Source organism: Eptesicus fuscus, chromosome 20, assembly GCF_027574615.1.
Source record: "Eptesicus fuscus isolate TK198812 chromosome 20, DD_ASM_mEF_20220401, whole genome shotgun sequence".
In the NCBI taxonomy this organism is placed as follows: Eukaryota; Metazoa; Chordata; class Mammalia; order Chiroptera; family Vespertilionidae; genus Eptesicus; species Eptesicus fuscus.
In genome coordinates this window covers 48614510-48642182 of record NC_072492.1, presented here as the reverse complement: position 1 = coordinate 48642182, position 27673 = coordinate 48614510, and the positions used below count along the sequence as shown (strand labels likewise).

General features: G+C 54.6%; 1 protein-coding gene across 10 annotated transcripts; it reads right to left on the bottom strand.

Annotated features, from left to right (window-relative positions):
- Nucleotides 1–2423: 2423 nt before the first annotated feature.
- UNK (unk zinc finger) lies at nucleotides 2424–26356 on the bottom strand. Of its 10 annotated transcripts, XM_008155049.3 has the most exons (16): nucleotides 26197–26356; nucleotides 13908–14117; nucleotides 13387–13563; nucleotides 13117–13247; nucleotides 12502–12637; nucleotides 11976–12093; nucleotides 11031–11115; nucleotides 10361–10503; nucleotides 9556–9756; nucleotides 8607–8672; nucleotides 8002–8176; nucleotides 7092–7193; nucleotides 6774–6962; nucleotides 4064–4245; nucleotides 3314–3571; nucleotides 2424–2620 (listed from the first exon to the last, which is right to left on the bottom strand). In XM_008155049.3, exons 1-16 carry the CDS (start codon nucleotides 26298–26300, stop codon nucleotides 2465–2467), a joined length of 2433 nt encoding a protein of 810 aa, XP_008153271.1. In that variant the 5' UTR covers nucleotides 26301–26356; the 3' UTR covers nucleotides 2424–2464. The 10 variants fall into 10 exon arrangements, 1 of the variants encoding a protein (XP_008153271.1); XR_008554690.1 differs by lacking the exons at nucleotides 2424–2620; nucleotides 3314–3571; nucleotides 4064–4245; ... (11 more) ...; nucleotides 13908–14117; nucleotides 26197–26356 and adding exons at nucleotides 17174–17602; nucleotides 18512–20803; nucleotides 22453–22708; nucleotides 25764–25944; XR_008554689.1 differs by lacking the exons at nucleotides 2424–2620; nucleotides 3314–3571; nucleotides 4064–4245; ... (11 more) ...; nucleotides 13908–14117; nucleotides 26197–26356 and adding exons at nucleotides 17174–18635; nucleotides 20710–20803; nucleotides 22453–22708; nucleotides 25764–25944.
- Between the last annotated feature and the right edge of the window lie 1317 nt (nucleotides 26357–27673).

The window sequence follows — 27673 nt, the reverse complement described above, 5'->3', positions numbered from 1 at the left end:
GCGGGTAGCCATAAGGAAGGAGCCCAGGTCCCCGCCTGACGGGGCTGCCAACACCCAGGCTAAGCAGGAGAGAGCTGGCAGGCGGGGGGAGTGGGCTGGCATGGAGGGCGGAAGCGGAAAGGACAGCTTGGCTAACCTTATCTACTGAGGACATCTCCTCCCCGAGCCAGTACCGGCCACCTAAAAATGTTCTGAGCAAAAATAAAAAATCGCAATCCCTCGTCCTCTTAGAAAACATGCCGTTTGCCTACAGTGGGGCCCAGGTGTCGGGTCATGCAAACCCCCGCCCAGCCTGCAAGACACCTTGGGCTGCCCCCACCCCTCTCCCCGCCTCCCCCCATGTTACAGGCAGGGAGTAAGTGTGGGGTTATGATGCAGAAGCAGGTGCGGGACAACTGGTATTGCTGATATTTGGGCCAAGAGCTTTGAACAGAACACCACCAGGCACACCCATTCCTGTGGTCGCTGCCCAGCACAGGGGCCTGGACTCCAGGGGGCACCGGGAGCGGGGAGCCTCCCAGGGCGCAGTGGCCTACGTGCTGGGAGTCAGAGCCTGAGGCCCGGTTGGCATTCCAGCTGCGTGACCCTAGTCAAGTCACTTATCCTCTGTGAGCCCGCCCAGGGTGAGGTGTGGGAGGTCTGAGACGGCTCCATAGCCCTCTTCAGCTTTGAGCTTCTGAGGCCACACAGAGAGGAGCCCCTTAGCTGTGTTTTCTCACGCCCACCTAAGAGGCCAGCTGAGAGCGGGGGAGGGAGGACGTGGCTCAGGGCAGGACATGTCTGGGCCTGCCCTTCTCCTCAGGTTTTTATGAGAAGGCCTGGGTGTTCCTCCGAGAAACCACTGGGCCCTGCCGTCCTTTGGAAAGCAGATAAACCAGTGGCAGCTGTCCATCGAGCCCTAGAGAGGAGCGTCGTAGGGCCAGGGGGTCTCTGTCTGGGGCTCAGGGTCCCCACAGCAACCAGAGGCCTGGCTCAGAGACCACGAGCCTAGGGAGCCCTCAGGCCTCTGCAGGCGCCCAGCCTCAGCTCAGGTGGGGGCACAAGCTGCTTCCTGAGCCGGGGCAGAGCTCCCAGCCCAGGTGGGGCCAGGGCCCGGGCAGGCACAGCTGAGCTGGCCCACCCCCTCGGCCAGAGGCCCTCATCTGGGACCCCACTGCCCTCGCCCCATGCAAACAAGCTACCATTGCAAGTTCATATTTTATTTCCAATAGGTTTGGAGCTTTGTTGATTTTTGCATTTTTGTAAAAAAAGAAAGTTTTCACTTAATTCATTGAAAGCCCTTTCGTGCTGAGCACAAGGGGGGCTGGGGCCAGAGCCTTGCGGCGCTCTTGCTCCCACCCCAGACCCCCAGCGCCGGCAGGGGGTGGCTGCCCTCCGCCACTCCGCCCTCCACCCCGCTGCATCTGTCTGTACAGAACAATTGTAAAATGGAAGCTAAGACACACTATACATCGGACAGGCACGCACACACATGCACACGGGCGTCCGTGCCGAACTGGCAGGACGTCAGCTGCACTCAGAGAGCACCAAGGAATGCATTCGGAGCCCCTCCTGGCGGAGGGAGGGCAGGGCCTGAGCCCCCTGGTCCTCAGTCCGCAGCTCCTCCCCACCAATTGCCCTGCTAGCTGCCAGAGGGAGGGGGCGGAGAGCTCGGGCCGTGCCAGAACGGGGACAGCTGAAGGCAGCAGGGGGTGACGGAGAGGGCAGTGCAGCCTGGTAGGTGGCCGTGGGGCCAGGGAGGCTGCTCTGGGAGCCGGGGGAGGACTGAGGCAGACCCCTGCCTCAGGAACCTGAGGGGTCCAACTCCCGGGCCTTGACCCTCGCGGGCTTCAAGGGCCTGGGGTTGGGAGCGGGGCTACTTGGGCCTGCCAGCCCCGAACTAAATGTGCATTTGGTAAGCCAGGAGCCAGGCTGCCTGGACCCCAGCACTCCCCTCAGGCCTCACAGCCCGAAGCAGGTCTACCTGGGCCTCTGAGCCCCTGGCCCTGGCCTAGGAGGTGGGGGAACAGGGCCTGCCCTGAAGGCCTCCCCTCTCCCCTGGGCCCCTTCCAGCTTCCCACCTCCCTGCTCAGGCCCCAAGAAAAAGTTAAAAATAGTTAGTCCTACATATAAAAGAGACAGAAACGGACTCTGGACTCCCTGCCGGAAGGCGGTGGGAGAAGAGGGGGGGGGAGGTGGGAGTGGGCAGGGGAGGACTGCAAAATAGTTTCTTCTTTTAAAAAGTGCTTGGTAAGTCTGTTTAAAGTGTGTGTCTATATCTACACACAGATATACACACAGACACTGTCACACTGGTCGCCCACGCATACCTGCACACGCACGGAGATGTATACATATACATAATCATATACATATACATACATACATACATACATACATACATACATACATATATATATATATATATACTTTAAAAAGTCCTAGGTGGGAAGATGTGAGCCAGGCCGGGGCCGGGCCTGCAGGGTCACGACTGGAGGGCGTGGGCCCGGCCTGGCTGGCAGACGGGGCACTCGCTGCCCTCGGCACACAGCTCGCACAGCACGGCGTGTTGGCACGGCAGCACCGCTCGGTTCTGCTCCTGACACTTAAGGCATTTCACCGACTGCATGTGGAACACGGCCTGCGGGGAAAGCGACATCGTGGTCACTGGCCTGGCCTTGGGTCGGACAAGGTTCCTTAACTCTCACTTCAGCCCCTTTGGGAGGAGGAAACTGAGGCACGGTGCTCCAGAGGCATGTGTGCAGGCCCTGGCTGACAAGTCAGGGTCAGGCCATTCACATCATCTCAAGACAGCGAGTTTCCCCTCTGGCCGTGGGCTGCGTGGGGGAGTCGGAGCCCGGGGGCGGGAGGGCCGGGCTGGAGCAGCCCCATCCTGAGGGCTCTTCCTCGCACTGATCTTGCAGTGGCCCCAGGTCCCCAAACGAGAACAGCAGGGCCTGGAGAGGGCAGACAGCCCCGCGGGTGCATGGCCACCTGTGTCTGTGTTCTCCAGGACCCCTTCCCCCCCATCCTCTGTGCGGGAATCAGCCAGGGTAGCCCCGGGGACCCCCCCATTCTGGAACATCTGCTGGTTCGTGCAGAGCTCAGAGGAGAAGCCATCAGGAAGTGACTTAGGCCAGCGCCTGCCCTCAAAAGTGCTGGGGTGGGCGCGGACCCACCTCCTGCTTGCTCCCTCCCCAGTGAGTGACATTCCCTTCCTAGCTCCCCTCCAGCAGGATGGCATCCCTGGAGCAGTGAGGACCCACCAGCGTCCAATCACTGGCTGTGGCCTCTTCTACCCCCACCCAGTGTTCCCCTGACCTCCTGGGCTGACCTTGTCCACTTGCTCTAGGCGGGCCCGCAGCTGCTTTTGGAGGGAGTAGAGGGTGGAGAGCGAGAGGGCCTCCAGGTCGGAGAAGGCGGGCAGGGCCTGCGGGTCGGGCCCCGAGTGCAGCCGCTCTAGCTCCTCCCGCAGCTTCTGCACCTGCACCTCCAACGCGTCCCGCTGCTCCCGGGCCAACTCACACTCGGCGCCTGCCGCACTGGCCCGCTCACCAGCCTCCTCTGCCTCCTTCTTCCAGGCATCACAAGCCTGTGGGCCAAACACGCAGCACCTGGTCACGGTGGCCCCTGCCCCGTCCCCTGGGAGCGGAGCTCTGGGAGCCTGTATGAGCCACTGTGGCTGCAGGGCCTGCTAGGGAGCTGGGTCAGCTGTCTGGGGAGGGGGCAGGGAGGAAGCTGACGCTGCCTGCAGAGAAGGGAGGTTCAGGACCTGCAGGAGACCCTCCGTGGGCAGGGAAGAGGGCTGGGCCCAGAACTGCTGCCCCCGGACAGAGGGCCCATCTCAGAACCTAGAACCTGGACGTGAGCCCTGGAGTCAGGGCTTCTTAGGAGGCCAAGTGGTGCTGGGACCAGACCAGGCGAACAGCCCAGAGCTCCGGGTCTGGGGCACCAGCCACCCAGGCTCCTGCCGGGGGAAGGAGAACCAAACCAAGTTTCTGCCCTGTCCTCCAGGACCCGGCTCCCACCCCCTGGGCCCTGCGTGAGGGACCGGGCGGGATGCCACCAGGCCCTGGGGCCATACCTGCTTGGCCTGCTTCCAGGACTCCTCCCACTGTTTGATGGTGCCGTTCGCTTCCTCAAGCTCCTGCCGAAGCCGGGCCAGCTCGGCAGCCCCCGGTCCTGACAGGAAGGCAGGGGATGTGCCCGGGGAGAAGCTTCCAGAGGCAAAGTGCTCCCAGATGCTGCTGTTCATGCCATTCAGACCTGTCCCAGGCGGGGAGGGAGTTCAGCGCTCTAGAGGCCGCCCGGCCCTGCCAGGGCTCCCAGGGGCCGCTGTGCCAGGCCCTGCCAATGCCAGGCTGGAGAGTCTGGCGGGGGCCTGTAGGTGCTGCAGTTGAGTCAGACCTACTGTGATGCCAACTGCTACTTATCAGCTGCCACTTAAATTGTGAGTCTCGCCGAAGCCGGTTTGGCTCAGTGGATAGAGCGTCGGCCTGCGGACTGAAGGGTCCCGGGTTCGATTCCGGTCAAGGGCATGTATCTTGGTTGCGGGCACATCCCCAGTAGGGGGTGTGCAGGAGGCAGCTGATCGATGTTTCTCTCTCATCGATGTTTCTAACTCTCTATCTCTCTCCCTTTCTCTCTGTAAAAAATCAATAAAATATATATTAAATTGTGAGTCTCAACATCCTCATCTGTAGGATGGGGTGCCTCGGCCTGGGGAGCGCTGTAGGGAGAGCAGCCTGTGAAGGTGCTCATTTGTGGTGGTCACTTCAGGCGACACGGAGGGGCCTTCATGCGCCAGGGTGAGGGCCGGGAGGGGCGTCAGGGGAAAAGACAGGCCGGGCCTCAGAGACGGCAGAGCTGTGGAGCAGGACGAGCCGGAGCCCGGGGCCACCCCCGCTTGATGGCAGTAAGTGGAGGCCAGGACACAGGGTGTTTGCCTCCCACGTCTTCCTTTCCAGTCTGCCAGGCGGCACACTCACGCTCCGCACCCCCTCACTGTCCACCAGACACTGGCTGACACTGTGTGCCCTGCTCCGGGCCCTCGGGGCAGCCCTAGCTTCCAGAGCAGGACCCAGAGCCACCTCTGGCCGCATCCTGCGCCCATTATTCTAGGGACTCCTTCTTGCCTCCTTTCCCACTAATCCAGCGGGATTTTCTGGAACCAAATGGACTGAAGACCGTGTTCTCCAAGCAACACCAGTGCACCCGCAACATGAGGCCGTGTCCTGCCTGTCCAGGCGGGACCAGCACCACCGCACATCCCAGCAGCAAGCGCTGCCGCCTCTCCTCCGCACTGGGCGCACTGGCTCTCTCGGAGAGCAGCCACGCCTCAGAGGGCCCTCTTTTTAAAAGCGTTTTATTTATTTAATTTTTTTCCATCGCCATTCATCTCCCCTATGCCCTCTCCCCTCTCCCCGCTTCCTCCCCACAGAGGGCCCTCCTCACTTCCAGTGAGGTTCCTCTCTCATTCTGAATCCCAGCCCAAGCCCCCTGACTCCACACAGCTGCTCTAAGTCTGACCTCATGCCTGTCCCCTGCCTCCCCCAGGGCCACGGCGCCAGCAGGGACTGTCCCGCTCACTGTGCCTGTAAAACTGCTCCGGGACCGCCTGGGGAAGGAAGGGATGTGTGGCCAGTGAGCGAGCTGCTGGCCTTCAGAACAGGGACAAGCCAGACAAATAGGAGGCTGAGCACCCGAGGCCGACACTGTAAACACAGAACAGACACCGGACGGCAGGTGCTCGGGAGGCAAAGCTCAGCGCAGGGCGTGTGGTCAGTGAGAGCGTAATAACTGCTCGGTGCTGGGCGGGACATCGGGCACCTTGTAAAGTACGTGACCGTCAGCTGAAACCGGTACCAAATAACCGACAGTCAACTAGCTGAAAACTAAAACAAACAAACTGAAAAGGTGCTAAGAAATCACTGTGCCGCCCTGACCTCTGCAGTGAAGTGAGGGAAGGTTCCAAACCAGGTTAGAGTTCGGAGCCCAGGGTGCGCAGGGTGCCCAGCACCCTCCGGGGAGGGGTTTCTGAGATTGACGAGCTGTGGGGGCGGGAAAGTAGCAGCTGCTGTTTACGGAGAGGCAGCAGTAGGCTGGTCTCTGCCCATCACTGGTTGGCTGTTACCTCGGTGAATATTCGCATTCCTACACGTGGCAGGTAGCGGAGCCACAGGTCTGCACGCACCTCCAACCACTATGCCTGGCCCTGCCCTCCAGAACCCAGTCCAGCCAACGGCCTTCGGGCCTGGAGCAGGGTCTCCCTGGTGCCTCTGCCTGCCAGGAAGGCCACGCTGAGCCAGGGCTGAGCCGGTCAGACCTCTCCCTTGGCCTCCTGGGACAGGCAGCTGTGACCGGCTGCTGGGAGCCTCCTGGGACAGGCGGCCGTGACCGGCTGCTGTGAGCCTGCCTCCGGAGCCCCGGGTGCCTGGGCAGAACTGCCACCCTGACAGGAGGAGCAGACCAGGCCCTGGCGGCTCTGAGCTGCTTCTCACTGCGCACTGGCCTGTGCCTAACACTTCCTTCAGGCCTCACAACCACCATATGAGGTGGGTGCTGCCACTACATCCATTTTACAGCACAAGAAACTAAGGCAGAGAGACTCAGTCACCTGTCCAGGATCACACAGCTAAGGGAGGCATGGGACAGGGGCCTGGCGCACCTCCCAGCCCAGAGCCCTGCTCTAACCTCCCCTCTGCACGGTCTCCAGCCCTAGACAAAGAGGCCAAAGGCACTTCCCCAAAGCCCAGTTCCTGTCCCAGGTCTCAGTGAGCCACATCCCTTCTTACCCAAAGATCCATGTGATGCTGAGGTCCCCAAAAATGTGTTTTCTGACTGGCTCAGGTGGCCCTGGGGCTGCTGCAGGAAATGTGAAGAGAGGCTCACGGGAGGGGACGGGGATGCTGAGTGGAAGGAGGCGGAACTGCCCAAGGAGCCCGGGATGTTCACGGGCGCAGAGCTCTGCAGCAAGCTGCCGCCTGCAAGAGAGGCCGGGAGGGGCCGGTGAGGGCGGGAAGCCACGTGGGGCCATGCCAAGTAGGGCACTGCTCCATCCACCCACCCTGGGCCAGACGGGCCCCCGGAGCCCTCCCGCCCGCAGCCCGTACCGATGGTGATGCTGCCCGGGTGGGGCACGGTGCTGCTATCGAAAGTCTTCTCCAGGGCGGCCACCCCAAACTCGTTGAGGTCCAGGTCATCCAGAGCAGACTCTGGGAGCAGAACCATCAGGGTCTGAGCCTCCCAGCCTCCCGGGCACACAGCCCCAGCTCCAGGCCTCGCCGCTGGAACCCACCTGCCCTTTACCACCTCCTCTCCTGCCCCCGCCTCATCTTCACGCTCAGGTCCCACTGGACCGTCCTCTCTCGAGCCTCTGCCTGGGGCTGGGCTGCTCCTGTCACACGAGCCCCGACGCTGTCTGCCTAGCAAGTCCAGCTCCACGGTCTCCTTTCTGAAGCCTTCCTGGACACCCCCAGGGGAGTCGTTCCTGCCTCCTGATGTTAGGGTTCACACGTCTCATCTCTGAGCTACTGAGGGCAGCTCGTCTCTGGGCCTTCAGTGGCTAAAGCATAGGAGGTGCTCGACAAATGTGCTCTACCCTCTGCTGACTGGCCCGGGGTGGAACAGCGTCCCTCCTGATGTCTTTAGGTCTGGAACCCCCGCCTCTACACTAGGACCGGGCACCAAGGGGCGCCCGTCAGTGACTGCTGAAGGGGAAGAGCCGTAGCTTCGATGGCCAGGGACCCCGAGGACGCTGTGCAGCTCGTTCACTGCACAAGGAAACCCAGTGGCGAGGGAGCGGGCGCGGCAGGACACGTGGAAGGAGACCACACTCGCCCAGGGGAAGAGGCGTCTGGCTCCAGGGGCTGGTCCTGGCCCGGCACCTTGGGTCGGTCTCCTCTTTGGCTCAAAGGCCCAGGTGCCTGCCCTCCGATCCCCAGTCAGAGTCTCGCTCCAGAGACCTAGTGCCTCTGAGTCCAGACCCAGGCCTGGACTTGGCAACAGAAATGGCCTAATTACCTATGACCGACTCTACCGTGTCACTGGTGGGGTAGAAGGGCAGAGCATTTGCATTCATGCCAGGGATGCTGCTGGTGCCCGCGGGGCTGGGGGGAGTAGCTGCCAGGCTGGAGGTGATACTAGAAGAGATGCTTGAGGTCAGGGGGCTGCCCACGGGGAGGATGCCCAGCATGTCCTGCAACAAGAGAGTGAAGAGAGGCGATGAGATGCCGCCCAGGAGGCCCGGCCAGGTGCTGGGTGGGGCAGAAGGAAATGGGGCATCAGCCCTAGTCTGGCTGCCCCATGCCCAGATGGGGCCCCACCCACTCAACACATAGTTGGAAGGTTGGAGGTTACAGGGCCACTCACCCCTAAACGCTTGCAGAGGGGAAGGGAGAAGTGAGCCCCGTGCCTGGCAGGGTGGACACTCACTAAGTACTTTTTGGACTGACTGACGGGTGACCAGGAGGGGAGGGGCTCTAGGGCCTGACCCACCGTCTGGATCGGGGCCGCTGCCCACCTTAGTCCCGCCCTCAACCTGGGGAGCATGCCTCCCGCTCTCTGTAGCGCCTGGGGCTGCGGCCTGGCCTGGCCACACAGCTGCCAGAGGGGCTGGGGACTGGTACCTGTTTGGGCTGAAGCAGAGGCTGCTCTTGACTCCTGGGCTCTAGGGAGTGGGGTTTTAACTTGGCCTGAGGAAGGTCAGAGAGCCGGCGATGAAGGTGGTGCTATGGGGGGCCTGAGCCCAGGAGGCCTCCCAGCATCACCACCTGCCCTGACTCACTGCGGCTGCAGGACACTCCTGCCCCCCCTCACACCCTGCCCTGGCTCACTGCGGCTGCAGGACACTCCTGCCCCCCCTCACACCCGGCCCTGGCTCACTGCGGCTGCAGGACACTCCTGCCCCCCCTCACACCCGGCCCTGGCTCACTGCGGCTGCAGGACACTCCTGCCCCCCTCACACCCGGCCCTGGCTCACTGCGGCTGCAGGACACTCCTGCCCCCCCTCACACCCGGCCCTGGCTCACTGCGGCTGCAGGACACTCCTGCCCCCCCTCACACCCGGCCCTGGCTCACTGCGGCTGCAGGACACACCTGCCCCCCCTCACACCCGGCCCTGGCTCACTGCGGCTGCAGGACACTCCTGCCCCCCCTCACACCCTGCCCTGGCTCACTGTGGCTGCAGGACACACACCTGCCCCCCCTCACACCCGGCCCTGGCTCACTGCGGCTGCAGGACACATCTGCCCCCCCTCACACCCGGCCCTGGCTCTCCCGCTCATGCCTACTCCTTCCCTGCGCCTCTCCTCCCGGTGACTCCTAGCGTCAGATGAGCCCGTGAGGGACAGCCACATCAAGGCAGCACAGGGCAGGGAACAGGCCGGCTGTGGGGTCCCCTGTGACACCGGGTGGGGTGCTCAGCTTCTCTAGCCTTCCCGTCTTCATCTGTAAAATGGGCCGGCCCTCCTCACTCTGCTCAGTCTTGGAGGCTGAGGAAGGGGGCTTCCTAGCTGCGGGTCAGGCTGCCCCATGGAGCAGAAGGCTAACCTCCCCGGGCTGCCCCTCACCCCTTACCTGGCATTTAAAATTTTTCAGGAACTCGGCTCCCACCTGGTCTTCCCTCTCAAAGCCAGGAGCCTTCTTATAGCTGCCAGGGGCCAGGCCAGACTCCCCAGGGAAGACAATGCCCTCTAGGTTTGGGGGCTTCCTCACGGAGCCCGGCGGGGAGCCGCAGAGGTTAGACGGGCTGCCCAGGCTACTGTTTCTACAGAGGAGCTGTGGGAAGGAAGGGAGCAGGCTGGTGGGCAAAATGCAGGCCAGGACACGGCCTGCCCTCCTCCTGCCAACGGGCAGCAACCCACCCAGGAGACCCAGAACCTCATGCAGGAACTGGAGCGGGGGGGGGGGGGGGGGGGGGGGGAGCCGAGGGTGACAGAAGGCTTTGTCCCCTCTACCAGCACTACCCAGACTGACTAACGCAGGTTCTGGGGACACTAAGCCCCACCCACCACCCACTTTTGACAGAGAAAATAACCCTGGGGCAGAAAGGGAAGAAGCCCAGCCTGGCTGGCGTGGCTCAGGGGTTGAGCATCGACCTATGAACCAGGAGGTCACGGTTTGATTCCTGGTCAGGGCACATGCCCGGGTTGTGGGCTCGATCCCCAGTGGGAGGCATGCAGGAGGCAGCCAATCAATGATTCTCTCTCATCATTAGTGTTTCTATTTCTCTCTCCCTTTCCCTTCCTCTCTGAAATCAATAAAAATATACATTAAAAAAAGGGGTGGGGGAGAAGCCCAAGGCCTCCTCCCCAAGCCCAGGCTGAGAGGGGTGAGGGGCATGAGAGGCAGGTGCCCACCCATCCCCTGGACAGGCACGTACAGTGCTGAGGTCAGGGGCATGTGGGCTGGAGGGGCTCACGGGCACCGAGTCTCCGGCAGCAGATGGCATGTACAGGACGGGACCCGGCTGCGTGGGGCTGGACACAGCTGAGGAAGGCTGCAGCTCGTCACTGAGGGGCGGCTCTGCAAGACACGGGGCAGGTGTCGGCAGGCTCTGAGCCAGACACGCACCTGGGTCTCTTTCCCAGGACCCTGCGTCCCTGCACATAAAGGGAAGGTTCCTTCTCTCTACCAGCATCGTGTACAAGCTGTATTCACGGCGCGTCTTCACAACGAAGACATGGCAAGACCACAGTCTCCATTTTATAGATAAGGAAACTGAGGCTCAGGGAGGCAAGGTAAGACTACCGAGGTGACAGAACCAGGGAACCGAAGAGCGGGGACTCGCGCCCCAACTGTAGGACTCTAGAGCCCGAGCCACGAGTCAGATGTAGGGGAGCAGCGGTGTATGTTGAGGGACAGCCCTGCTCTCAGCAGGGAGGGCTCAGCAGGGCCACGTTCAGCTAGTGATGTCTGCCATGCGTGTGGCGCAGGGTGGCTACTGGCATCTCCCTAGAGGGCCTGGAGGGTGTCACCCGGCCTGAGCCTGCGCAGGGTGGAAGAGGGGAGCAGGGAGAGGACTCTGCCTCAGGACAAGGGGAGCAGCTTACGTTCTACGTGGGCGAAAGCGCAGAAAGGTCCTCGGGGACAGCTGCCCGCCTGCTGCATGTCGTTGCACTTGGTGGACTTATAGATCTGCAGGGACAGCGCAGGCAGAGGCGGTCAGGCTTGGCAGACGCAGGCACGGCGCCCTCGCATGGCGGTTAGACTGCCCTCTCCTCTCTCCTTCCCGTTCCACTTCCCCAGGTGTCTCCCTACCAACTTCCTGCTCAAATTTGGGAAGCAGACACTGCCACCCATGCCGAGGGCACCCTCCCTCCTGGGATCGAACCAGCCCCGCCCCACCCTCAAAGGGGTCTTCCATGCTGCTCTCCACTCAGGGTCTTGGCCAGGGCTGTGACCTCCGAGTGTGCCCCTGGGCACTAAGAGAGCCAAGACCGCAGGCAGCACCTGCTCGCCAGGGCATCCTGGGCTGGGACCTCTGCTGGGCCTAACTTCCCACCCTGCTGTCTGTAGCCCACTGAAGGGGGTCTGTCCATGCATCTCTCTCAGGGTGCGCTGGGCTCCACGGAGCCAGGGAGGGGCAGCATGTGCCTCTGTGTACCTACACAAGACCTCGCACACTGATATGGCTCCAGGCCGGGCCATGGGGCCAGGGGCCGGGGAACTATGCCTGGGAGGCTGCCGGCACGCAGGCTCACAGGCTCTGGTTTGGAACATGACTGTCCAGGGCTTTATTTTTATCTGGATTGTACGCACCACTCAGGGTGCCAAACCCGGCATGGCCAGGGCGCCGTGTTCCGTGTGAGGGGGTCTGGGGGGGACAGCCTGGGAGCAGAGGGCTGCGTGGTGAGCTGGCTCAGAACAAGGGAAGTTGCGGAGTTAAGGGGCGGGGCCCCGGGAAGCCTGTGGCTCTAATCCCTCTTCCAGGATGGAGTCAGGGTAGGCTCTGCCTTGCTTCCCCAGAGGCTGGGTGCCACCCGCCCCAGGCCCACCTCGGGGTGGAACTGCTGCTCCGTGCGCGTGTGGCAGTACTGGCAGGCGTCTCCGTTCTCGCACTTGCCTGGGTCTCCCCACTCATCCCCGTGTTTCACGTTTGGACATGGAGACGACCTGGTCCAGTGAGAGGGTGGGGCACAGGGATGCCAGAGGGAGACATCAGGATGTGAGGGATGCCACCTAGATCCCTGCCCCAGAGACCAGAGCAGGCCCTGCTTCTCTGCCCAGCTCTGCCCGTCAGCCAGCTCCTCCCACCGAGCACTGCGGGGCCCAAGGACAGCCACCTGCAGCCACCACACCTCCACATGGCTCAGCCCTGCAGACACCCCTCTGGATTAGGCTGAAGGGGCCTCCAAGGGTCGGACGCAGGATCCTCCTTTCATGCTGGGAGGACCCAGGCGGGCTCCCGTCCTGCTACCCTGACCAGCGCCTTGTCCCTGGGCCGCCCTGACTCCGGGAGCACGTGGAAGCCGCCCTGCTGCCCCCCCTCCCCGCCCCCCGGCGGCCCTGCCTGGGAAGGACCTGTACTTGTGCTTCCGGGGGCTCCGCCGCCGGTCCTTGCTGCCGTGGTGGTAGGGGCAGGCATAGCCCTGGCGGCACAGCCTCGGGGGCTTCTTGCACGGCTCCGTCTTGTAGTTCCCCAGCACATAGGCGGTCTCTGCGCGGCCAGAGGCAGGGTCAGGTGGGGGCGGGGAGGGGAAGGGAAAGGAGAAGCCACTGGAAGGTTCTAGGAGCTGAGGCTCCCGAGAGAGGTCTGAGCAGGGCCGCCTTTTCACAGGCCACAGTGAAGACTGAGATAAGCCAGGCCAGAGTCAGGAGGATGCTGTCCCTCACTGGACAGAGCGCTCACAGGGTAATAAGGGCGCCCGTGGGAGGTTCAAGGACACACGTACTTATACACATGCACACGTATGCATGTGTGAAAGCCCCTGCAAAATCTGGGGTGCTCCTGGGATGATGGGAGCAGGGCAAGGCATGTCTGGGGAAACTCCCCCAGAAGTGGCCCTGGGGCTGCTTGGCTGGATGTAAGGGGGTGAGGGGGCACGCCCTCCCTGCAGAGGTGGGGAGCCGATCCTTTGGGCAGGAGCGGGGTGAGGACGCGCCTGGGGGGGGCCTGGCGTGGGTGGCCACCTTTACCTTGCCACCGCGGCTCTTCACTGAGGATCTTCTCTATCATGGCGTGGCTTGCAGCCCCAGCGGACTGACCCTCGATGCTGCCCTCCACTGTGGCCTGGCCGTTCTGCAAGGCCTCCATGGCCTGGAGCTCCCTGGGAGGAGAAGACGGGGAAGGGCATGAGGGGGAGGCACCAGAGTGCCAGTCCCGCAATCCACGTGTGGGACTCACTGTGCCAGCAGCCAGGCCTCCCCCCGGCCCACAGCCCGAGCCCAGCACGGCGTCCAGCCCACCTGATGTCGTAGACAGGGGAGCGGAGGTCATGGGGCCCGTGGGCAAAAGCGCAGTGCAGGCCGTTTTTGGTGCAGTTGCCTTTGGAGTCCGTCTCGTGGATGCAGATTCCAGTTTTGTAGTAGCGCAGGTGGTACCTGCGCTCAGTGTCCCCTGTGGTCCTGTGCAGGAATGGACATCTGGAACATGGAACGGGGGGAGGGGGTCACTCAGCTGTGGCCCCTGCGGCTGAATTAAGGTGGTCTGCCCATGTATCCATCTCAGGATGCGCTGGGCTCAAGAGCGGACGTGACTGATGGCGAGAGCCACTTTGGTTCTGATGTGGCCCTTGGGCTTAGCAGGAGGAAGGCCCGGGTAGGGTTTCCCGCAAGTGGGAAAAGGAGAGGGCCTCCCCCAGGTCCAGGCCACAGGAAGCTGGGCCAGGCTGCAACAGCGCCCCCAGAGCTGGCTGCTCAGACTGCCTGGCCTGGGACATCTGGCCCAGGAGGCGGGGGCCCTTCTGAGGGCGGGCCGAGACACTCACTCGTCGCCCTCCGGGCAGAGGCCCGTGGCCTCGTCGTACTTGGTGCAGTAGACGTCGGGGCTGTAGTTGAACGTGCCGTCCCGACGGCGGATGGACCGGCGGCGGCGCTGGTTCACGAAGTGCCAGTGGAAGCAGGTGTAGGGCCGATGCTGCGTGCATTTGTGTTGCACAAAGAGCGGGCACTGCTCCGTGCGGAACTCCTTCAGGTACCTGCAGGGAGAGCCCCGTGCGGTGGGCCGGGAGCGGAGAATGAAGCCGCTGGTTGCCCAGCCATGAGTCGGCCACATGTCCCCCAAGCGCCCTGCTCTGGGAGCTAGTTTCTTGGGGACACCAGAAGAGGCCCAGAGCGAAGGCTGGACCTCAGCCTGTGGACCTCTCCCGATGCCCAGGTCCTGAGGCAGCCTGAAGGGTGGGAACAGGGACCTCAGGGCCCTCGGCAGTCAGCTGGCTGCCATGGTGACTAGGGAAGGCTCCCTGGTTTCCCATCCAAGGGCTGCAAACAAGAGCAAGAGCCTCCCCCAGATTCCCTGCTGCCCAGATCTGCCTGCCAATTGCTGCAGGCCTCCCGGCCCAGGAGCAGCCTGGCCAGGGCTCCAGGCTGATGGCCAGGGAGGCTGCTGTTTGGAGCTGAGAGCTCAGGTCACAAGGCATCCCTCTCCATTACTACTGTCCTGTCCACCTACCTCGTCCCAGAGACATTTCCTAGCACCGCCCAGGTGAGCGAGCGGGCAGTTCACGTTAGCAGCATCTGAAGAAAACCTCCCTCAGCCTTGCCTGTGGCCGACCGATCATCTCACAAATGTGTACCTGCCGCAGCTGGGGTTTACATCCTGACTGTCCTGGCCCCGGGGGGCTGTCTGGCCTTCTGGCTTCCTCCCCACCTTCACCTCTCTCCTTTGCTCTGCACGTAATAGCCAAGACATCCCCAAAGCCCCTCTCCCATGCGCCACCCGGTGGAGGGCCCAGGTCCACCTCCCCCACAAAGCATCCAGCCAGCCATCTGCTCACTCTGCGTGGCCAGGTGGAGGCTTTCCTAGACTTGCCCCCCACCCCCAAGGCAGGTGGTGCAGCCTGAGCTCATTCCCTCAGGCCCTAACAAAGCAGCTACAAATGCTCCACAGAGCATTGCATGAGAGAGAGGAGGAGGAGGCTTCTAGAAGGTGCAGAAGGGAGTGTGGAAGGAGCAACGCCTGACCTGAAGCAACAGTCCAGGCTTAGAGCAGCACCTGGAGCTGGAGGACACGGGACATTTGCTGAAAGATGGTAACAAGAAATAAAAATATCTCAGAAAGGCCAAGTCCACAAAACAGACCGGCAGTTCCACAGTGCTGCCAGCAGGGCAGAGCACTGACCCGAGAGCCTAGCCTCCTCCCGCAGGGAACCTGGGACTCAGCATAGGGCAGGCGGTCCTGCTACAAGCCCCTCAGGAGGGGAGGGGCCCAAGGACCTAGTCTAGGCAGCAGCTCTGATGAGATGAAGGAAACGTCTAACCTTCTGCTTAAGTCACTAATGGAACTTACCATCCACCACCTAGGGACCAAAATGTAGGGTCCCAATGTCCCCTGCCCCCCACCCTCTCCACCTTGGGCTGATGGGCAATGCAGTGCCCACAAGGCGAGGAGAACACCACGGAGAAATCACTCTTGTATTTTCATGGATTGAAGTGAAATAGAAATGATCAGTGGAAATGCACGACTGTCTGTTAAGCTCCGATCCATCTTTCCATTTTAAAGGTTTGAAAGCACAGGATTGAAGAAACTAAACAGGTTGAGACTCACTGTTCAGTTCAACCAGCTCTCAGGACACCCACCAGGTCCTGGGGTCTAACCAAGGAGGGAAGACTCACCCACCACCCCCTCCATCTTCCAAGGTCTGGGGAGGGCACAGGGCACAGGGCCATAGGACTAAATTCTTCCCACTCCCATCTCTCAGGAACACAGCCATGCACTCAAGGGAAAAAGCCAATGAACCTAGACTATAGCTTCAATTGAGAGGCCTGCTGTGGCCACGAGAGTCAAGAAACCACTCAGGCCCCGAGCAGGTAAGATCTGCCAAGGAAAGCCATGACTCTGGCCGGCAGAGGGGCTCCACAGAGCTTGGAGGACACTGTGGCTGGTCAGAGCAGCGCCTTCATGCTTGCCCCACTGGGGGCTGGCTTTAAATCAAAACCATCTTTCACTCCTTCCCAATCACCACATTAATTATCCTAATAGTGGTTCACTTATACATGTAAAAGATTATTATGGAAGTAACATGCCCACTTAAAGGGCAAAATCACCCTTCATCCCACCACTAATAATGTTAGCCTTTTGGTAAATTTTCTCCCAGTATTTTTATACAGATAGCATTAGAATGTATCATCATGCTAAATTGCTTTACAAACTATTAATACTTTCCTCTCAAAACTTTTAAAATCAAATCTAGTTTTTTTAAAAAACAAATACTTTCGCCGAAACCGGTTTGGCTCAGTGGATAGAGCGTAGGCCTGCGGACTCAAGGGTCCCAGGTTCGATTCCGGTCGAGGGCATGTACCTTGGTTGCGGGCACATCCCCAGTAGGGGGTGTGCAAGAGGCAGCTGATCGATGTTTCTCTATCATCGATGTTTCTAACTCTCTATCCCTCTCTCTTCCTCTCTGTGAAAAATCAATAAAATATATAAAAAAATAATAATAACAAAATAAAATAAAAAACAAATACTTTCAATATTATTGGAGTATCTTTATTTTCTGAAATTCTAAAAAAACAGCAAAATTCAGGCTACTGGAAATCTAAAAGTAATCACTTGCCCCACTAAACCAACAGTGATGGCACAGGGGGATTAACAATAAGTCAGTAAATTATGTCACTTAAATCAAGTGCTCAACTACCATCTTCATTTCCATCTGAACTTTAAACCCCACTCCCCTGTCTCACTGAACGGACTCATCAGCGGGTGCCCCCTCTGGGGAGGGGAGTGGGGAGAACGTGAACACACTGACTAAGCAGAAAGGCACTGGAGACGCCCGACAGCAACGCCGTGTAAGTGGAGAGACAACAGGGACCGAGCGACTGATGTCTGCACCTGCATCTAGCGCCCAAGGCTTCTGGAACCTGCTTCCATGGCCCCACTGCTGCCAGGACCTGCTCCCGCCCCAACAGTCAGCTCTCGGCAGGGTCAGCAAACTTGTTGTTTAAAGGACCCGATAGTTAAGTATTTTAGACTCAGAGGGTCAAGACATCAAGTTGAGGATATTAAGTAGGTACTTATATAACGAGAGAAAACAAATTTCCACAAATTTTTTATTGATGATATTCAAAATATAATAATTGGCTACAATTTTTTTGTAATACAGTCTACTAATAAGAATGGACTTGGGAGGGATAATATTTGCCAGGTTGAGGTTCCTTTCATCAAAATTATAAATGTTCACTTGTTAAGGGTAATTCTGTAATAACATTTTACATATTTCATCTTTGAAGGCTTGGTGTAAACTGCTCAGATGCACAGGTAACTGGATTCTGAAATATGGACATTTCCTTTGTGTTCATACCAAGATGCAAGCTTGCTGCTGGGACTGAGTTTGTGTTCAGAAGTCACCTCCGTGGTAAATCTGTGTACAAGCGAGATCTCACCTTTGGTGTGACTCTTGACAGCACAGTGTATTAGGCAGCTTGACAACTGCCGTGTCAAACATTAGCTGTTGAAGTGACTTTACTGCAATACAAAGTTTGTGTATAAGTGATGATTTATTTGCCTTGTGATTTTGGAGTGAATTCACTAAAAACATTATGAATTCTGCAGCAAAAGCTAATTTCCAAAGCCATTCATTGTTCAATAATAGTAGTTGAAAATGATTCTTCTCATTCAGAAAAATTTCAGTATCAGCCCTGAACTCACAAAATTACAAGAAAACTTTACCACTGCTAAGCCATCAAGCTGTTGTGTAGTAGGGCATGTCAAATATTCAGCGTCTATTTCTGACAAAAATGAAAGGAACTGACTGGTGATGGTTAAATCCCACAAGCAGGAGTGAAGTTCAGCACTGATCTTAATGGCTTATTAACGCCACAGTCAAAAATTTTCTGCAGAGTATCTGCTGGTGAACAACATAGTAACTGCGCTTCAAACACCGTACATTTTCCTAAACTTCGTAAATTTATGTTGTGGAATCCTCATAACAACCTCAGGCGACACTGACCTGTAATCTACTATTTCCATATTCATATTAACCCCACTGGCTACCTTCTCCCCCCATACATATTCCTAGAGAAATTCAGGCATAGAATTCAGACTTAGTGGCTTATCAAAGATTCTTCATTTTTAAGTTTGAGAAGAATACTTTTAACTTCAAGGGGAATATTAGAGCAGATGAGTAGATTAAGAATACTAAATTATACAAGTGTGTGTATGGTATATATATACATATATACATAAACATACATACATCTTAAATATCTTAAAATCTGTTGAAAATCTTTTCTGTTTTGAAGAGCTTTAGGTAATTACTACTAGTTGTAAATTCATTTTTGTAAGGACATACACATTGTTTTGACATCAAACATAACCCAGAAATGATATAATTTTGTAACAATAACCATACCAGTGGAAGTTGCCAAAAATTACTTTTAAAAAACGAGGCCAAATAAAGCTAAAATTGGTGCTTGGCAAATATTTGGACAATTCTGATAAAGCGCTATAGAGATTTGGCTTCCAAATCTTCTGAAGTGATCCTGGTTTAACATTCTCTCTGGCAGAAAAAGAAAGCAAATAAAATAAGTGTCTAGTGAATTTCTGAGTGTGTCTGAACCTTTAAGGCAGGCTTTGATCCTGTAACTGGCTTTTAGCCAAAGAGCAGCTGTGGTTAAGGCCAGAATGCACCTCCTAAATAACGGTACTGCCCTAACACAGAGATAGGAACATCCACAGGGACCCACGCCAGTGCTATGGGCACTTAGGTAAGCAAATGCTCCAGGGCTGGGGAGCCACTCACTGGAAAGGACTTCACCCACTCTTCCCTGAGAAAGGTCCCCCACCTGTGAGCTGTCCTGGCCCCAAGAACTAAGGAGTCATGAATGCTACAATGCTGATATAACTAGCCCTAAGGGTCCCTGGTTCCTTCTTTCTATTACTGTTCCCTTACCCTAAGGGTCCGAGAACTGGTAAAACTGCGGAAAGTTCCTGTAAGCATCACTGGGCCCCTGAAATGGAGAGTGTGTGGGGAGTACTGAAAACCTGGTCCATTGTTCCCTAAGTGAGGTAACACCTTGACTGGATTCCAAATGTCCCATCACAGATGGCCTGAAAAAACCTCCAAGTTGATGAACATTTTAGTATCACATTTAAATTAAATTGATGTGTTATTTTGTACAGTGTTTTCTGTACAACCTAAGTCTTTGGCCCTGGGAGAGTGGATCCGTTTACAGCACAAATCCATTGTGTAAGATACAGGTAGTCTGATGGAGGCTAGATGAGGAACGCTTTAAAACCACTGAGGTGACAATGGATGCAGAGAGGTATGTGCTCTGGAGACAACCCTAACCCAGCCGTGCCCTGGGAACTGAAGAAACTACTCTCGTGTGCATGTGGCCAAAGAAAGCATGTGGCTACGGCCGCCGAAGGAGACAGCATGCAAGTGAAAGCATTCACGTGGGCCTCGTTCCATTATTGGTATTGGCAAGTACAGCACTTACATGGCGCTAAGTGCCAAGCACTGTTTTAAGCACTTCACATATATTAACGCACTTAATCCTTAAATAACTTCAGGGGACAGGTACTATTGACGTCCTCCGGAAACTGACACACAGAGGGAAGTCACGTGTCCAATGTCCCACAGCTAAGTGGCAGAGCTGGGCTTCAAACCCAGACAGTCTGGCCTTGGAGTCAGTACTCGTTTTTTTTAAATGTTTTTATTTGTTTTAGAGAGAGAGGGAGGGAGAGAGAAACACTGATGAGAGAAACATCGATTGGCTACCTCCTACACCCCCTACTGGGGATTGAGCCCACAACCCAGGTATGTGCCCTAACCTGGAATAGAACTGTCGGCCTCTCGGTGCATGGCACAACACTCAACCAAATGAGCCACACCAGCCAGGGCTTAACTACGTTTTTCTTAACTGAGCTACAGGGAAAACAAGAGCAGCAGCAAATAAGCATAACTGACTCCGGAAACTGTTCAGAATACGTCAGGGAGTTTGACAGGCCATAATTACAATACCATAAAATAAGTCACTAAAAATAAAAACAGAAATGTTAACTTTAACATACTCTACTGATTATTTAATATTCACTTTATGTACTCATTATAAAAGACTCTCAATTCAATAGTAAAATTTAAGTGTATTTTTTCTAAATAAGAAAATACAAGTACAGGTTTCTAATTTATATTATGTTTGGATAGATCTGATTTAGACAAATCTTAAGTTGACAGGCTAATAAATGCCTAGCACCTCTTAGCAATAAAAATGACATCAAAAAGATATAGCAATGCTCTTACCAAAATTAATAAAAGCTTACATACTCTTTAAAACTATGGGGGTAGTTTTGTCAAGAGGCCAAAATTTCATAGGAAGGTGGGAACACGGGCCTTCCCCCTCCTCGTTAGAAGTCATTCTGTTAGGCCTTATGGTGGCCATATGGTGTTTCAAGTACTAATAGGAAACAAATGCGTCGACTTAAGAATACAAAAAGCGAACTGTGATATAAAGAATAAGGAAAGGGAGGAAACATTTCAATAAGCTCAGATATAACATGATGATACTATCACAGGCCTTAGTATCTTCTTTAAATCTTAGATAAATTGAGCCACCAACAGAAAAAGTCACCTCACAGAGAATGCTATGAGATTTTTAAGTCGCTAGACTCCTTTCCATCTTCTCCTCCTCATCAGCTCTCGATACTGCTGTCAAATTCTACACACTGGCAAAGAAAAAAGGGGTGAAAGTTGAGGGATTTTATAGAGAAATAATTAAAAATCTGTTGTGATTATTTGAACTAAAATATTATAGCCCCACTATCACTTTTTTTTTCCTGATATCATTTTAAATGCCTAAAACACATGGCCTGTCCTTAAATGCCCATGTGAACATTAAACCAATCATCACAATACCTGAAGAACAGACTATTACATTTTAGCAGAACCTTCTCTTCTATCTCCCACCCACTCTAGGAAATAAACACAATTCATTTTACAAAGACACGGGGGGTGGGGGGGGATACGCTTGCTTCTTATAATGGCTGTCAGTTCAGAGGCAATTAAAAAACACTTTTTTCACAGTGAGGAAATTAATTTTACTTTCCAAGGGAGGAAAGGGCCGGTGTATTGCTAGTCAATACAGGGCCAATTCAGAGACAATTTAAAGTACAGCTACCAACAACCAGGAGTCTCAAACTTGCCGACTATTCACTTTTCATCTCCAAAGCATCTCCAAAGCCTTACAACGAGTCACTCACTGGAAGGGCTGCGCCAGGACGGAGACAGTGAGAGGGGGGAGGGGCGCCAAGGGGCTTTCACAACCTGCAGGCCTGGCCAAACTGAAGGCCCGTGTGCTCGGAGGCCTCCCTACCAGTAGGGACTCACATGCACTCATTTTTAAAAACCCCTTTCTTAAAAATATTGAGATGTGATTTACACAACATAAAAATCACCATTTTATAGTGCACGTGAGTGTGCTTTTTAGTATATTTACCGTGTTGTGTAACCATCACAATTCCAGAACATTCCCATCACCCCATAAATATCCCCTATATCTATATAATCTATATAATAAAGAGCTAATATGCTAATTAGACTGAACAGCAGAACAACCGTCTGGATGACCTTCTGGGTGAAGCTGGGCCTGCAAGGGCCGGCGGAGGCTGTGAGGGCCAGCTGAGGTAGCCGGGGCTGCGAGGGCCGAGCCCCCCTTGCACGAATTTCGTGCACCGGGCCTCTAGTCTATTATAATATGCACTGATTTTCTCTACAGATATCTGTTGCCCAAGCAGGTATTTAAGATGTTTGGTGGGATGAATCTATGGAGTATCTAGATAGTAAGAAAACAATAAAGCTACACTGTCCAAAAGGATATTGAACTCTTGGCAATCTGAACTTTTTACCAATTGATTAAGAACAGCAGAGAAAATGACATTCAACGTCCATCTTCACAAAACACATTCGTGTTCCCTAAATTCATCCAAGATGTTAAAAGAAGGGAAGACACTCTACAAGGACTAACATAGCTGTCCATAGTTGCAATTTCAAGATATAGAAGATGCATATGTGGGAAAATCTCCTTTAATATCAAGTATAGCTAGAATAAAACAACAACAAACAAACAAAACTTGATAATTAAGCAAATATTGCCCCACTTGGGAAAACAATCCCTAAACCAGGCCACTAGTTAAAGTAATATAACCAGAGGGCACCCTCCCTTCCATCGCTCTTCTGGCCTAGTCTCCCCTAATGAGAAAGCAGCCTTTGGCCAAGTGTGGCAGGAAAGCCCGCAGGTGGGTGCTCTGGCTGCTGAAGGGCTCTCGCTACCTCAGTGAGCGCAGGGCTTCTCAGACACACAGGAAGGAGACCTCACCTTCAGGCAGCGGGTGTTGAAAGCGGGAGGAAGTAGGTCCACGAGGGTGTCTTGCTTTTGTGCACTTATCTGGGGTGCTATTTGCAGAGAAGGAGCTCCTTTACAGAGTGTGCCCAAGATGGATTTCTCTAAGTTGCTCTCAGAGGTGTCCAGCTGCCCTCACCAATAAGTCACAGTCTTTGTAGGTTGATAGAAACCACCAGTCAAGGCAGATGCATATGGATTGTGGGGAAGCCTTCTTTAGTATCTAACATAGCTGGATTAAAACAAAAAAACTTAACCATTAAGCAAATCTTCACTTTAATCATTAATTTAGATTATAGCAAATATCAACTAGGTACTAAGCTTGAGTCTACCACTAGCATGGACACTTAACACTTATTAATGGGGACTTTGTGGGTTTGATTGAAGGCTGCAATGAGCTCTTAATTTTAGTTCTGTAAGAAATTAGTTCTACTTGATAAGTAAACAAGATCCAGAAATATTTACTGGTAATTTAATTCATTCTTGCTGAAGTTGCTAAGCAACACTTGCAGTGACTCCTGCTGTGCAACAAGTTGTACTCTAGTAATATATTTACAACTTTACTGTAATTTGCAATAATGATTTAAATACATGATCATTTCCCGGATTTTCTAAAACACAATCAGATGCAATCAAGTGAAGTTCATGACATTTATATAATGTACAAACTAACAAATTTGCCTCAAAATAGTTATCTACGGAAGCACTGCTACATTATCCTTGTTTCAAGATGCCCAGGAGCAGTCCCAAATGAAAAGACAGTTGGCTAAATGCAGCTACAAAGTATTCATCCTCTGTCTGCCACAGGACATACCCCCGTGGCCAGAAACCTCCAAGAAACCTTCCCGGAGCTAGAATTTCATTCCCTTTAACACAGGGCGTTAATAAGTTTGAGAATCAACTGCAGGTGAAAGAATCCAAAAATGACTTAATGTATTTGAGATTCTTACAGGGTCAAAACAATGATATAATTGTTATACAGTAAAACGCCCAAAGTTAGCTAAATTTGCAGATATATTTTGGAATGTAATTGCGCCAATATTTCCCATTTTTAAATTTGTTTCATAAAACTTCTCTAATATAAATAATGATCTTGTTCTGAATAAGCCTGGATGAAATTTCATCTTTGTGAAATAAGACAAATTACCTAGCAAGAGAGCCATGGCTCTTGTATCGGAAGAGTACTAACAGATGCACATTATCATTTTAGGGTGCTAATCACATACTTGGAGCTGTTCAACAGAGGGAATCCTGATACAACCATTTTCTAAAAGGGTCAGGTTCCTCAGGTCTAACACAAGTGCCTCCTGAAAGGATTATTTCAAAATTTCCCTTAAATCAAGATTACTCAAGAGATTAAAAAAACACCAACACAATAATTATCCTTCAACTATGTTATGAATAATTCTCTTGGTTTAGAAAAAGGAGGGCTCAAACTCTAGGACTTTGTGTGTGAGACAAGAATGAAAGGAAGAAGGCATACAGGAAGGGAAACATACAGGAAGGGAAACATACAGAAATGCATTAGGAGGAGTGGCACTCAGTTTTAATGCAAATTTCTTCCGGGTTACTGCAAAGAGTATTGCATGACACATAACCTCAAAGAATACAGTTATAAAAAATACACATAATTAATGTACAATAAAATGCTGACAGGTAAAAAAAGTTTAAAAAAAAAAAAAAGGTCTATAGCTATCTGTTGACGGGATCCATACATGAGGTAAGGCCATATTCGGATTGAAACAAGTTCTGGAAATTCATGCTGCAAGGGAGAATGAAAAATTGCTGGGCAGCTCAAAATCTTACAGCAAACACGGAAATCAAAATAAAATGTTCCTGTATCCTAACCCTAACCCCCAAAACAACAAATGGGTCCATCTCAAAAAATAATAATAGAGCCAACAAGTGTACTGGTGTCACCTGTGCCCTCATGCTCCCTGCTCCTCGACCTGGGAAAGACAAGAGCGGGAAGTTTTCCCAATCATCACAGCGTCTGAATGCCCATAAATCTATAAAGGAAGCAGCTGACTTCTCTCTCTGATTTTTGGGGATATAAACACACACACACACACACACACACACACACACACACACACACAAATGAACAGGTTACAGGAAATAAAGAGATGGAAACAGCTACAATCTCCAACCACCCAATCAAACTTCGGTTTCCCCTAAGACTGTCGATTTACACACCACGAGCCTAATCACTCTGCACTTGCCCCACACCAAGGGATGGAAAGGCAGACTTTCAACAGATGAGGACACGGACTCGGATATGAACACCGACCTCCACAGCTATTGACTTGTTTCACCTGTCACTTCCCTAAGGATGGCCAAGCCTGTCCAACGTCCACACGCCTCAGCACCCTCGACGGCAACACAACACAGGAGGAGGTTGCTGAAACCCAGACTCACATTCCTCACCATGTTACGGGCATTTTACTGGAAAGCGGGATCTGAGCGACCAGAGAGTACAAAGCTCCCATTTCATGCGAAGTTTGCCGATGTTCACATCAAGACCATCCTGCTGATGGACCGCAACGTTCACCGCATCGGTATTCTCTACGGGAAGACCATCTCACCACAACAAGGGAGGGTTGCAGGAAACGCCAGGGAGAAAGGACCAGCAGAGCCACACCACGTTCGAGAAGGGGCAGTTAACAGGGAGTCCGCCTCGAGTCCAGAGAAAGTTTCACATGATCTCAACCAATAGCAGACTCTCACCAAGAAGCCAAATGCACGACCCCCAATCCCAGAACAGCTTCCCAACGGGTTTTCCTTGTGACCAGAGCTCCTCCTTGTAGTTCTTTCTACTCCCACAGATGCTTCCTGCTCTGGGTTCCGCAGGCGGCTCTTAAGGGTCGTGCAAGCCCCCACGTCCCAAACCTGCAGCCAGCCCGCGGTCCACTTGGGGATCCCCCTAAACGCGCACATCGCGCAGGAGCCCACGGGGACGAGGCACTCCAAGGCCATGGGGGGACCGGAAACCAGCATTTCGCTTAACAGGAGGGGCCGCCTCTTTTCATCTTCCTCCCAAAGCACCTAGCACTAGGGAGTTGCTGCATGTGCCTTCCAAAGCCACAGGAAGGAGACAGACAGGGACCTACACTCAGACACCAGTAGGTTCCCGGGAAGAGGTCTCCCGTCTTCCTGGACTCGGGGGGCAGGGCCGGCATGTGGGGCTTTCCCTCGGATGCCACATTTCGGCTGGGCCTGAGAACACACTCAAGACCCCATCGTGCTCAGGGTCCCTGTGAGGTCAACTGTGCAAGTGGGAAACATACGGGCCTTAGGGACACAAAACGCCTGGACTTGGCGCTAATCGTCATTCACAGGTGGCTCCAGGGCTGGCCCCTAAGGATCGCATCCTGGTCGTGTCTTGGACTCCTTATCGCCCCGCAAGTGCCCGGCGCTGTGGTTTACGGTCTGAGGAACAGTTAGGCCTCGAAGGCCTGGCCTAAGATGTGTGCACTCCGCACCCCGAGCTCCCGCCTTCCCCACTCGGCGGCGGGGACCAGTTTCCCGCCCCACGGCCCGACCAGAGGTTGGTGGCAGTCGAAGGCAGTTGGGACCGGCCCAAGCAGGTTGGAACCGGTCTCAGCCGGGCCGGAGGAGGAAGGGGGGAGGGAGAGGCCGCCTCGCGCTCTCCCTGCGCGCGTGACTCACGCTGGCCGCTGACGTCAGGCGTGCGCGCGCGGCGGGGGGGGCTCTACGTACGTGTAGTGCTGCGGTTTCTCGGGCTGTGCCTGCAGCACCTGAGCGGTAGCGGCCGGGGGCGCCGAGGAAGCTGCGGAGCCGCCGGGCCCGGGGCCCTTCGACATGGTCCTGTCTTCCTGCCTCTTCGCCGCTCCCCTTTTATTATTCAGTCTGCGCGGTCCGCGCCGAGGACTCAGTGCGCCTGCGCCGCGCCACGAGAACGTGAAGACCCCCCGCATGGCAGCAAGGGTTGCTGGGAGTTGTGGTCCTCGGTTCGGCTGGAATTTTACCGTCGGCAGAGGGTTGCTGCCAAAGGAACGGACCACAATACCCAGGGATCCTTGCAGACGGTGTCCCGGATGCTGAGGGCCCGCGACTGCTTTTGGGAATTGCAGTCCGGCCGTGTTTCTCCTGAACGCGGTTCCAGTTTCGTAGGGGTACTTTTCCTTGAAACTGGAGCCCCTGCAGTAGATGGGGCCCAGAGCTAGGGAGGCCCTGATGCCTTCTGTGAAACAGTTTCAAGTGTAATTGTACTGCCAACAGTGTAATAATTACCTCGCCTCCAGACGTGGTATACCTTGGGCTCGGTTCAGAGGCCGGCCCCTAGCAGAGCTTAAGAATCTTGTGTCCTCCGTTTGTGCTGCAGGCGCCTGGGCTGCGCCGACATCCTCGTTCCTGCAGCAGAACTGGGGACGAGGCACGTAGGAAAGTCTGCCTGCTGGACGTCAGCTTGAGAAAGCTTTGCTCAAGAGGAGCTTCCCGGCACAAAACTCTATCCCCGTGTCTTTGCTGGGGCGCTCCATAAACTAACAACCCTGAAACTCCACGATTTGGTTCTCTCTTCACCTCGACACCTGGCCTGACCAACTTGTTTCCAGTACATTAGGGGCCAAGGACGAATTTAATCTCCGTCTAGAATAGTCTCAGGTACACTGGCAAGTTGCAGGAGTGTTGAGAAGCATTAGTGTCCACAGGAAGGGCCTGGGTTCGAGTAGTAGGAGGTGCGATTTATATAATCCACTCCAGTTTGCTGCTCTGGAATCAGCTGTTATACTTGGGAAAATGTGTCTCCCCTCCCTGCTTCCTGCCAGTGGGGCTAAGTTTTTCATTTTGTAAAAGCCAGTTCCCCCAGACTCTGTGAGCTTTACAAAGTTCTTCATAGATATTTTAACTCTTTTGTTAACTAATGATCATCTCGTTAAAGACCACTTTAGGAATAACCTTAGGAGTGAGGGAGTGTAGGGTGAATGGAATATTGTTAAAAAATGACACATACTTGCCCATTGTTGCTCCGTGGTTGAAGTCAGGGGTTTGATTCCCGGTCAAGGCACATGCCTGGGTTGCTGGCTCCATCTCTGGGGGGATGGGGGACGAAGGGGGGGCACTGCAGGAGGCAGTGATTCTCATCACTGATGCTTCTATCTCTCCTTCTCTCTGAAATCAATAAAAATATATATTTAAAAAAGAATGACACATATTCATTTTTATCTAGTTTCCT

Bases quoted from the DNA above. Each gene is read 5' to 3' on its own strand.
- UNK (XM_008155049.3), bottom strand. From the start codon at position 26,300: ATGTCGAAGGGCCCCGGGCCCGGCGGCTCCGCAGCTTCCTCGGCGCCC. The intron at 11,116-11,975 runs GTGGGCCTGGGG...CTGTCCCTGCAG, and splicing joins AGCAGCAGTTCCACCCCGAG to ATCTATAAGTCCACCAAGTG. The intron at 6,963-7,091 runs GTACGGGCTGCG...CCTCTCTTGCAG, and splicing joins CCCGGGCAGCATCACCATCG to GCGGCAGCTTGCTGCAGAGC.